The following is a 12,824-nucleotide window of genomic DNA, read 5'->3' on the forward strand; positions in this document are numbered from 1 at the left end:
ACACCATATACTCCGTGGACCTGTACCGATGTTCTTACTTTGACACCATATACTCCATGGACCTGTACCAATGTTCTTACTTTGACACCATATACTCCGTGGACCTGTACCGATGTTCTTACTTTGACACCATATACTCCATGGACCTGTACCGATGTTCTTACTTTGACACCATATACTCCGTGGACCTGTACCGATGTTCTTACCTTGACACCATATACTCCATGGACCTGTACCGATGTTCTTACCTTGACACCATATACTCCATGGACCTGTACCGATGTTCTTACCTTGACACCATATACTCCATGGACCTGTACCGATGTTCTTACCTTGACACCATATACTCCATGGACCTGTACCGATGTTCTTACCTTGACACCATATACTCCATGGACCTGTACCGATGTTCTTACCTTGACACCATATACTCCATGGACCTGTACCGATGTTCTTACCTTGACACCATATACTCCATGGACCTGTACCGATGTTCTTACCTTGACACCATATACTCCATGGACCTGTACCGATGTTCTTACCTTGACACCATATACTCCATGGACCTGTACCGATGTTCTTACCTTGACACCATATACTCCATGGACCTGTACCGATGTTCTTACTTTGACACCATATACTCCATGGACCTGTACCGATGTTCTTACCTTGACACCATATACTCCATGGACCTGTACCGATGTTCTTACCTTGACACCATATACTCCATGGACCTGTACCGATGTTCTTACCTTGACACCATATACTCCATGGACCTGTACCGATGTTCTTACTTTGACACCATATACTCCATGGACCTGTACCGATGTTCTTACTTTGACACCATATACTCCATGGACCTGTACCGATGTTCTTACTTTGACACCATATACTCCATGGACCTGTACCGATGTTCTTACTTTGACACCATATACTCCATGGACCTGTACCGATGTTCTTACCTTGACACCATATACTCCATGGACCTGTACCGATGTTCTTACCTTGACACCATATACTCCATGGACCTGTACCGATGTTCTTACCTTGACACCATATACTCCATGGACCTGTACCGATGTTCTTACCTTGACACCATATACTCCATGGACCTGTACCGATGTTCTTACCTTGACACCATATACTCCATGGACCTGTACCGATGTTCTTACTTTGACACCATATACTCCATGGACCTGTACCGATGTTCTTACTTTGACACCATATACTCCATGGACCTGTACCGATGTTCTTACCTTGACACCATATACTCCATGGACCTGTACCGATGTTCTTACCTTGACACCATATACTCCATGGACCTGTACTGATGTTCTTACCTTGACACCATATACTCCATGGACCTGTACTGATGTTCTTACCTTGACACCATATACTCCATGGACCTGTACCAATGTTCTTACCTTGACACCATATACTCCATGGACCTGTACCGATGTTCTTACCTTGACACCATATACTCCATGGACCTGTACCGATGTTCTTACCTTGACACCATATACTCCATGGACCTGTACCGATGTTCTTACCTTGACACCATATACTCCATGGACCTGTACCAATGTTCTTACTTTGACACCATATACTCCATGGACCTGTACTGATGTTCTTACTTTGACACCATATACTCCGTGGACCTGTACCGATGTTCTTACTTTGACACCATATACTCCGTGGACCTGTACCAATGTTTTTACCTTGACACCATATACTCCATGGACCTGTACCGATGTTCTTACTTTGACACCATATACTCCATGGACCTGTACCGATGTTCTTACTTTGACACCATATACTCCATGGACCTGTACCGATGTTCTTACTTTGACACCATATACTCCGTGGACCTGTACCGATGTTCTTACCTTGACACCATATACTCCATGGACCTGTACCAATGTTTTTACCTTGACACCATATACTCCATGGACCTGTACCGATGTTCTTACTTTGACACCATATACTCCATGGACCTGTACCGATGTTCTTACTTTGACACCATATACTCCATGGACCTGTACTGATGTTCTTACCTTGACACCATATACTCCATGGACCTGTACTGATGTTCTTACCTTGACACCATATACTCCATGGACCTGTACCGATGTTCTTACCTTGACACCATATCCATGGACCTGTACTGATGTTCTTACCTTGACACCATATACTCCATGGACCTGTACCGATGTTCTTACCTTGACACCATATACTCCATGGACCTGTACCGATGTTCTTACCTTGACACCATATACTCCATGGACCTGTACTGATGTTCTTACCTTGACACCATATACTCCGTGGACCTGTACCAATGTTTTTACCTTGACACCATATACTCCGTGGACCTGTACCAATGTTCTTACCTTGACACCATATACTCCGTGGACCTGTACCAATGTTCTTACCTTGACACCATATACTCCATGGACCTGTACCGATGTTCTTACTTTGACACCATATACTCCATGGACCTGTACCGATGTTCTTACTTTGACACCATATACTCCATGGACCTGTACCGATGTTCTTACCTTGACACCATATACTCCATGGACCTGTACCGATGTTCTTACCTTGACACCATATACTCCATGGACCTGTACCAATGTTCTTACCTTGACACATTACTCCATGGACCTGTACCAATGTTCTTACCTTGACACATTACTCCATGGACCTGTACCAATGTTCTTACCTTGACACCATATACTCCATGGACCTGTACCAATGTTCTTACCTTGACACATTACTCCATGGACCTGTACCGATGTTCTTACCTTGACACCATATACTCCATGGACCTGTACTGATGTTCTTACCTTGACACCATATACTCCATGGACCTGTACTGATGTTCTTACCTTGACACCATATACTCAATGGACCTGTACTGATGTTCTTATTTTGACACCATATACTCCATGGACCTGTACCGATGTTCTTACCTTGACACCATATACTCCATGGACCTGTACTGATGTTCTTACCTTGACACCATATACTCCATGGACCTGTATTTGCTTGAGAGATGATGGGACGAACCATTCTCTGGACAGCTTGTGTCTCTGAAAAGGTGAGTGCACAGCATGAATATACAGTTCTCCCTTGCTATAATGTGGAAGTTGAAGTCCATAACCACAGACTGTGTTATCTTCAGCGCCATGACGTACTGAGAACAGTGTTATAAACTGATCTGTGTTACAGTAAGAACCATGTATGTACCAAACTGTGGCATAACAGGAATCAGAGAATTAGTCAAATATTGTTTTCAAAAGGAAATATAGAAAAAATTCATTCTGTGTACTTTGTCACAACTTTGACAAACTAGTTCAAACACAATGATTTAATTTTGGCCTTGGGGTACAATGTTATATCCAAAACTGTATTATAACAATCTGCATTAAAACAAGGGAGAGTTCTGTGTGTGTGTGTGTATGTATATATATATATATATATATATATATACAGTGGAGCCTCAGACACATTCGTTCCCAGCGAATATGTCCGGATTAACGAGTTTAACGAGTTTTCCAGATAATTGAATCATGCACATTTTTTATTTTACAATATCATCACACTGTATATATGTACATGTATATCCTAGCTTTAAATGTAATGTACTGTATATTCAATAATGGTTGAAATAAATTAATGAATACATCTATTAATTTATGTTTATTTCACATTATTATAACATGTGCTTGTACGTACATATACAGTAAATAGAAGTTTAGACAATTAACACATCGAACACATCACACTATGTTCATGTACATGTATGTACTGTACATACATTTATTATGTCAATTTCCTGAAGAAGTCTATAACCTTTGTTTGCCTGGATTCTTTGAAGCCCTATACTGTCCACAGCTTAAAAATGTCAACTGTATTTGCACAGCAAACAATAAACTGTGATTGTTACATACAATTGGTAAACAACAAAGAGGCTTAATGACACTTTTAATTTATTTACCATATGTTATGTCAAAAAGCGTGGACGATTTGATCCCAGTGTGTTTATTTAATTATTAACACCCCCGTGGGCGACTAGCTAAAACAGACATTGTTGATACAATCACTGGTTACAATATGGTCACGCTACTTAGTTAATGATAGTGGCCATAGATTCTCAAGGGCTTCACTACTGTGTTTTATTTATTATTCTTCTGATTGTATTTTCACATATGATTTTTCGAATTTTCTTATTTTTGGACAGATTATTTCTGGATTATCAAGACAAGTTTTAATGTAATTTTACACTTTGGTCCCCGATTTTGATTTCCGGATCTGGAACGCGGATTTCTTGATTAACGGAGCAAATTAACGTTTAGGAATTCCGTTCCCGTTGAATTATGTCCGGATAGCGAGGTTTCCGGATAAACGGAGTCCGGATTAATGAGGCTCCACTGTATATATATATATATATATATATATATATATATATATATATATATATATATATATATATATATATATATACACACACAAAAATCATATGGTAAATAAATCCTTTCAAGTGCACTGGATCCAGCAAGGGGTCACGTGTGTCAGGGATTGATTAAGATAAATACAATAAACTGACAACGAACAGTGCAAAACTATGTGACTTTATTTATATTAATGAAAATAATTTTGTCATACTTTTACAAAACTTTTCTTTCTATTTTATTCTTAATTTTCCTACACATGCCTCTCTCAAAGGATTGCTATTTATTTAAATATATGTGAAGTTTTGTATCAAATGTGTGGTTTCTAGAAAACACAAATACATGAAAATTAGTGACACAAATAATAAAGAATCATGATAAATACAAAAATGTTACAACTCCATGTTTTACTTTTTTTCCTTGGTCTTAGTCTTTATTATATGGCCCTACAATTTTCAACTTCTTCTGCTTGACAGAATTTGGCATTTATTTTTAAAAATGCCATAAACCCCAATTGTCTATCATACTCTACACATAATTATTTACAAGAAACATTAGTAAGATGCTGTGAAGTCAATTTTTAATTTGTCCAGATGTGAAAATACCATTGTAGGTAAACAAAATTCAATAACTGAAAATTATACTCTACAAAACTTTATACCTATTTAAGAACTCTTCCTAACAAAATGTCCTCAATAAATATGTTGTAACCTCTGATACAAAATCAGACATCGATAATAATAATAATGATAATACATGTAATAACAATAATAATAATAATAATTATTATTATTATTATTATTATTATTTACTTATTAATTTTATTATATTATTTTTATCATTATTTACTTATTATTACATATTTTTTTAAATAAATATATTTAAATCAATTATTTATGTATTATCCCATCATATTGTATATACAGTGTATATTATGAATAACAGATAGCAAGACTCGAGGCAGATTAGTTCTGTAACTATTTTTGAGTTATCTTCTCTAAATAAAGTCTTTATTATTATTATTTTTATTATTATTATTTTTATTATTATTATTATTATTATTATATTACTACTACTACTTCATTTTCACATTTATTAAGTACACTGATCACCTTATCAAAAAAATGTTGTTTACACACAAAAAAAGTAATTTAGATAAAAACTGGTTACCTTTGATCTGAATGTGAAATACAACTGTACGTCATTATGCTCTGTAATAGCAACATCTATGAGTTGTTTTTACCTATAATATATACTTACTACAGGATGTTCTGTAAGTGCTGAATCCTGGAAGAAATGTTTGACTTGTAGTCTCTCTGCAGCTGCAATAGAGAGTTTTCAAAACCATACAGTTACATTGCTTCAAGATTTGTAACATGTTAGAACAATACTAAACAAACTTTACAGTCTTCTCAATGCACAGGACAGATATCGGATAACATTTTATACAATGAAAGATTTTTTAAAATTAGTGAAACAGCACAACAAAACAATGCCTTGTAAAAGTATTTGGAAAAAGAAAATTAAATAATTGAATTCCTTATCCCACAGGACATGCATTAATATTATTTTTTATAATTCTAATACTATATTTATCACTATACCATGTGAATACTGGTAAGAACAAACTTTTTGGTATTGTCAGTAAATGTTTGGTACACCTTTCATTATTTTTAGGGTCTGTAAATAATTAAAGATGAAAGATATTAAACACCTATTTTAGCTCATACCCAAAAGATACAAGTGAAGATATCTTAGTTATAACGCATAATTAAAAAAGCAGTCCTATTGAATCAGTCCTCCTGCATGCTTGTGTAAGATCTCCACAAGTGGTTGGTATAATGTTTCGATGATCACTGTTACCAACAGAAAGGTAACTTGATCAAACTTTGCAGAAGTGAAACTTCAAAAACATCTATACATGGGGTATATGAAAAGTTCTAAATAGTTTGTTACAACTTTTTATGCACATGCAGCACAATGAACACCTGATGATATATGCATCTGACACAACACAGGTAAATGACTTTGACCTAAGAAGGTCAGAAGGAGAAAAACTGTGTTACAGAACAAACAGCATATTGTAAACTTCAGATGCTCTTTAGGCATTCTAAAACTGACATGAAGGCAGACATGGATGAAGTTTACTGATGTAATTCTCTGTCATATAATTTATTCCATCATTTTAATGATGATCACAAATCCATGGAGGATGACCCATATTTAGGAACACCATTGTTTGCAACTGATGAGCAGAAAGTAGCTGGTGTGAAGGGAGCAACTGATGATGATGATCATTGCTATTATCATGGTCATTCAATGTTTTAATATAATGAAAAATCACTTGAAACTCAGACTTGTGCAATATGGGTCCTGCATTTGTTGACATCTGATCAAACACAGACTCGGGTCAAAACTGCCAAACAACCACTCACCAAATATGAAACATGTGACTAGAGACATCTGAATGAGATTATCACAGATGACAAAACATGGGTTTATTTTTTTAACAACTCTAGAAAAATTAATAAAGTTTGGATCAAAGAAAAAGAGATAAAAAAATCATTCAAGGTAGACTGATTGTCAAAAGAGTTTTAAACATGTTATTTAATTTTGCAAAAGACTTGGCTGCCAGTTCAGCTTACTGTGCCTGACTCTACTAATGTTGATGGACAATTTGATGCCTCCAAAGTGCTGCCTTCATCTCCATGACAATTTACTGGTACATAAATCTGCCATTGGGATAGATCTCCTGAAAGAGCACTGCATGCAAACTTTGCCACATTATCCCTGATTTAGTTCCAAGTCATTCTGGGCTATATTCCATCATCAAAGATTCAATGAGGGGCAATTTGCCAGTGTATGAACAACAAACCAAAAAGTGATTACAAAATGGCATTTAATAATTGGATGTGTCTGCCATCACACAGTGAGGTATAATCATAATCTAAAAGCCCAAAAGGTATAACATGAGTATGCAATCATTACACTAAACCATATGAAAAATGAACATTTATTGTTGCTTCTAACTTGGATTTGCAGGTGGGTAAAGTTCTGGTCACAGATGGGCAAAATCCATGTGGATTAGTACCAAAATACAAACACATAACATACTGACAGTTGATACAGACAACACATTTTTAACTAGTCTACATGTCTAACTTTTGCTGAATGATTGTAAAGTCAACCTCATAAATCCTGCAACAAGCATAATGTTGTGCTCAACCAGAATGATGTAGTACATCACTCTCATACTCTTCATTTCAAATTTGTAAAGTGCTAGTTATTTGTCCTTTTTCTGATCTGATATGTATTAAAGTATAAAAACATTTTTGGTACAGATGGCCATACTTAGTGGTGAATTAGCATCATTTCTATTTTTGGCACAGATGGCCATACTTAATGGTGAATTAGCATCATCTCTATTTTTGGTACAGATGGCCATACTTAGTGGTGAATTAGCATCATCTCTATTTTTGGTACAGATGGCCATACTTAATGGTGAATTAGCATCATCTCTATTTTTGGTACAGATGGCCATACTTAGTGGTGAATTAGCATCATTTCTATTTTTGGTACAGATGGCCATACTTAGTGGTGAATTAGCATCATCTCTATTTTTGGTACAGATGGCCATACTTAGTGGTGAATTAGCATCATTTCTATTTTTGCTACAGATGGCCATACTTAGTGGTGAATTAGCATCATCTCTATTTTTCGTACAGATGGCCATACTTAGTGGTGAATTAGCATCATTTCTATTTTTGGTACAGATGGCCATACTTAGTGGTTAATTAGCATCATTTCTATTTTTGGTACAGATGGCCATACTTAGTGGTGAATTAGCATCATTTCTATTTTTGGTACAGATGGCCATACTTAGTGGTGAATTAGCATCATCTCTATTTTTCGTACAGATGGCCATACTTAGTGGTGAATTAGCATCATTTCTATTTTTCGTACAGATGGCCATACTTAGTGGTGAATTAGCATCATTTCTATTTTTCGTACAGATGGCCATACTTAGTGGTGAATTAGCATCATTTCTATTTTTGGTACAGATGGCCATACTTAGTGGTGAATTAGCATCATCTCTATTTTTCGTACAGATGGCCATACTTAGTGGTGAATTAGCATCATTTCTATTTTTGGTACAGATGGCCATACTTAGTGGTGAATTAGCATCATTTCTATTTTTGGTACAGATGGCCATACTTAGTGGTGAATTAGCATCATCTCTATTTTTGGTACAGATGGCCATACTTAATGGTGAATTAGCATCATTTCTATTTTTCGTACAGATGGCCATACTTAGTGGTGAATTAGCATCATTTCTATTTTTCGTACAGATGGCTATACTTAGTGGTGAATTAGCATCATTTCTATTTTTGGTACAGATGGCCATACTTAGTGGTGAATTAGCATCATCTCTATTTTTCGTACAGATGGCCATACTTAGTGGTGAATTAGCATCATTTCTATTTTTGGTACAGATGGCCATACTTAGTGGTGAATTAGCATCATTTCTATTTTTGGTACAGATGGCCATACTTAGTGGTGAATTAGCATCATCTCTATTTTTGGTACAGATGGCCATACTTAATGGTGAATTAGCGTCATTTCTATTTTTGGTACAGATGGCCATACTTAATGGTGAATTAGCGTCATTTCTATTTTTGGTACAGATGGCCATATTTAGTGGTGAATTAGCTTCATTTCTTTTTTTGGAACAGATGGCTATACTTAATGGTGAATTAGCATCATTTCTTTTTTGGTACCACTGGCTATACTTAATGGTGAATAAGCATCATTTGAATAAATTTTAAAGATCTAAAATCCAGAATGCTTTCCCTCAAAGTTGGTCAAATTCTGTTAAGTGGTTAATGAAAAGAAATCATTTAAAGTTGTTTTTTTAATGTTATTATAACACTAACTGTATCTGATGGGTTGATCAGCATCATCTGAAATAATCTGGAAGACCTTGATGACAGCATACTTTCTGGCAAATTTTGTCCAATTTTTGTAAGCAGTATTGGAGAAGAAATCATTTACAAGTTTTTCTTTTTTGCATCAATTCCTAAACAAGTTATGGAACAGAAATGAAATTCATATGGACTTGTATGATGACACATTTGAATATAAATGGGTAACACTATATGACCAACTCCATAGAATATAGTGGGGGGGGGGGACAGAAAGGTCCATATAAATTATTAAATACTAAATGAAACTATCATGATTCAAGTCTATCAAGTCTTGGTTCTTAGGAGTTTAAATACAACCATACAGGAATTTTAGTACCGATAATCAACAGTATAGTGAATCCTATCTATAGAGGACACTCAAAGGATCACAAAGATGGCCTTTTGTGGACAAGTGTTCTAACTTAGAGGTTCATTACCAAAGTGAAATTAGGGAAAGTGTTTATACCACTCCCACCCTCACCCCTTGGTATAAGTAAAGACATCTTGGTTCGAGATGCAAAGTCAAATCAGAGGCTGTAACTTAGTCTTTGTTGGAATATGCAAAATGAAATTGAATCATATCTTCAGAATATAAAGACCTATACAAAATTAGGTCTCAATCCATTAAGTTTTTAAGATTTATTGGGCAAAAACAGAATTTGTGATACCACTGGCCTTGTCAAATTTCAGAGGAATATAGGTGAAAATCAAGGCTGACCTAGACCTTTCCATAGATCCAAATACCAAATTGATAAATCTGATTTAGTCGGTAAGGACTTCAAAGTTATTGAGCAAAAACAAAATTTGTGATGTATGGATGGCATGGACACAGGTAACAGTATATACTTCCTCAATAAATATCAGGTGTGGACAGAAACAAAGACAGGTCTTTGCAACAGGTGAAAATATTACACTGTTAATGATATCTTATATACTCACATACCATACATACTCACTTATAAGTCAAGTCAAACTGCAAAACAACAAAGATCCTGATCTGCCATAGCATAGAGCGCCTGCAGAGCAGAGTCAATGTTGTTTGTTCGACTGATTACTCCTAAGAAACAGCACAGACCCAGATCTGCCAGCACATTATGTGACAGCAGGTCTGGGTATGTGCAGTTTGCAGTTTGACTTGACTTATAAGTGAGTAATATAACATATAACTGACAACTTTCAATTCATAAGAAAGCACTGTAACAATGTTATACAATTTTCATCTAAAACAAGGAATTTAAATTTATAAAGAGGATTTAAGCTATGATAAAATGGTGTCAATATGAACAGACTATCACACAATTAGGTCTAACATACATGTTATCAATCTCCCATCCAGCATCCAAACATTGGGAAGGCAATCAATCACATGGATTCGATCTGAAAGAAATAAGTATACATTTAATAAGCATTTGCAAATCTGCCCTACATCTTGTGTGTAAAACAAGTCAAATGTATGCCTCAAAGAGTCCTATTTAAAACTCAAAAATATCCTACATATAGCAAGGGATCAATGTTGTATTTTCTCTTCATGTCTAGTTAGTACATATATGGTTACAAGGTGAGGATTATGACTGTGTCCAGGTTATAAAGGAAAAGTCCTCTATGCCACAAGCATGACCTAGGGTCCATGATGGATTTACAAGTGAATTTATTTCCTGATAACAATGAAATATATACATCGCTGTAATGGTGGGAATCTGAATTCATTCCAAGTCCCCTCCCCCAATGGGTATGACATAGGATCTGTATTGGATATAACCCTGACTTCACCTTCTCATATATTTCAAAGCAATATATGGTTACAGGGTAGAGATTTCAACATTCTCCAACTTAAGTCCCCTGTCCCAGAGGCATGTTTTATGCAGGATCTGTATGGAATATATTTCTCTATTATGTCCTTTAAATTCATAAATGGTTAAATAGGCATTTCAACAGTTTCCATGTTAAGACCATGAGGTAGCACTCCCCACCCCTGGGGCAAGGCCTGAGAGAGCAATCCCACAACCTGTCACATATTTATAGTTCTGGTCATGATACATGCCAACTTTCAGATCTACAATGCTTTTTCAATCCCTCATCCTTCTAGCTCCAACTCCAGTGATGATACCAAAGTTTTAAAACCAATGTACAAACTACCTACAGCAAAACGTAAAGTTTCAAGTCAGTATTTTCAACAGTTAAGAAGGGAATGCAATACATTACTAACTGATGGACAGAGGTATAGATGGGCAGGACAGCACAAGTCACACCACTTTTCCAAAAGGTACAGGATTCATAAACTTTTATGACATGATTTAGAAGTTTAGATTTTAAAATTGTTAAGCATATTTAATTTGTATTGTGTGTTGACTTTTGTCTATGATTATATGTTCTGTATTTAACTTGTATTGTGTCATTGACCTTTATCCATAACAAATGGTAGTAGTTTGGGTCCACCTGACTAATGTCATTTGGGGTGGGGAACAACCTATTACATAGCTAATATTGGTCAATGTTATACTTTTAATTATTTGTATGTAAAAACATTTATTTAAATATAAATTTCTGGACATTGGCTTTCCCCTTGGGAATTCATGGTGTACTGATATTTGCCATATTCTTTATTAAAATCTTAGTAATAGATTTTGTCTTGTTGACAACTTAGAACATTCTAAAAGTGAACTTCATTCCTATCTTAATATCCAGAGTGGAATCAATCTTTAGTTGTGTTCAGCTTTTAATTTGAGAGGATTTATTTACATAATTTATTCAGTGGAATTATCAAGTGCACAATAATACTTTTGGACTAAATCAATATTTTGGAATTATTGTGAATTCATTTAGTCACATTTTGGATGATATCACTGTGATACATTAAGACTGTAAGCACATCAACACGATTCCAAGCTATTTATGCATCAGCACATTCAAGATTGGAATTCATTCAGAACACCACTGGAATTCATTCAGAATACTTTTGGACCTGTGAGAGAATTCTGAGGACCATGTGTGATTTAAAAGTAGAACAAACAAGACAGACCTTGATCTGCAGGCACAATGTGCTATGGCAGATCAAGGTCTTTCATGTTTGCACTTTGGCTCAACTTACAAGCTAGTATATATGGTATACAGCAATATTTAGTAATTTACCAGACAATATTTTCCTTGATATTCCGATTAAAGTGTTAATGATAGCACTATATACTGTATATTACTTTTATTGATTTGCTACTTTCAGTAAGACTGGATCCATACATGTTTTCTTCAAACTCTTAGTATAATAAACTCAAGGACACTAGTATAATATGACACACATTGTTCAGTTTGGAATTTAGACCTGTAATTATCAGATACTACTGGAGACAGCCACTCATTTAGACATTGTTTGAACATAAACAAGAGAATAAGCTTACAATTCAACACAAACACC

General features: G+C 35.4%; 1 protein-coding gene across 6 annotated transcripts in view; it reads right to left on the reverse strand.

Annotated features, from left to right (window-relative positions):
* LOC149806589 (uncharacterized) overlaps positions 1-12,824 on the reverse strand; it is a 255,709-nt gene that overhangs the window by 204,481 nt on the left and 38,404 nt on the right. For all 6 annotated transcript variants that reach the window (XM_089955210.1, XM_089955217.1, XM_089955242.1 and 3 more), the window contains exons 5-7: positions 10,730-10,792; positions 5,712-5,773; positions 3,012-3,089 (exon numbers count right to left, since the gene is read on the reverse strand). In XM_089955210.1, coding sequence (XP_089811336.1) covers positions 3,012-3,089; positions 5,712-5,773; positions 10,730-10,792 — 203 coding nt within the window. The remainder of the gene's footprint in view (positions 1-3,011; positions 3,090-5,711; positions 5,774-10,729; positions 10,793-12,824) is intronic.

Source organism: Sinohyriopsis cumingii, chromosome 1 (genome assembly GCF_028554795.1).
Source record: "Sinohyriopsis cumingii isolate HCF-2022 chromosome 1, ASM2855479v2, whole genome shotgun sequence".
NCBI lineage: Eukaryota > Metazoa > Mollusca > Bivalvia > Unionida > Unionidae > Sinohyriopsis > Sinohyriopsis cumingii.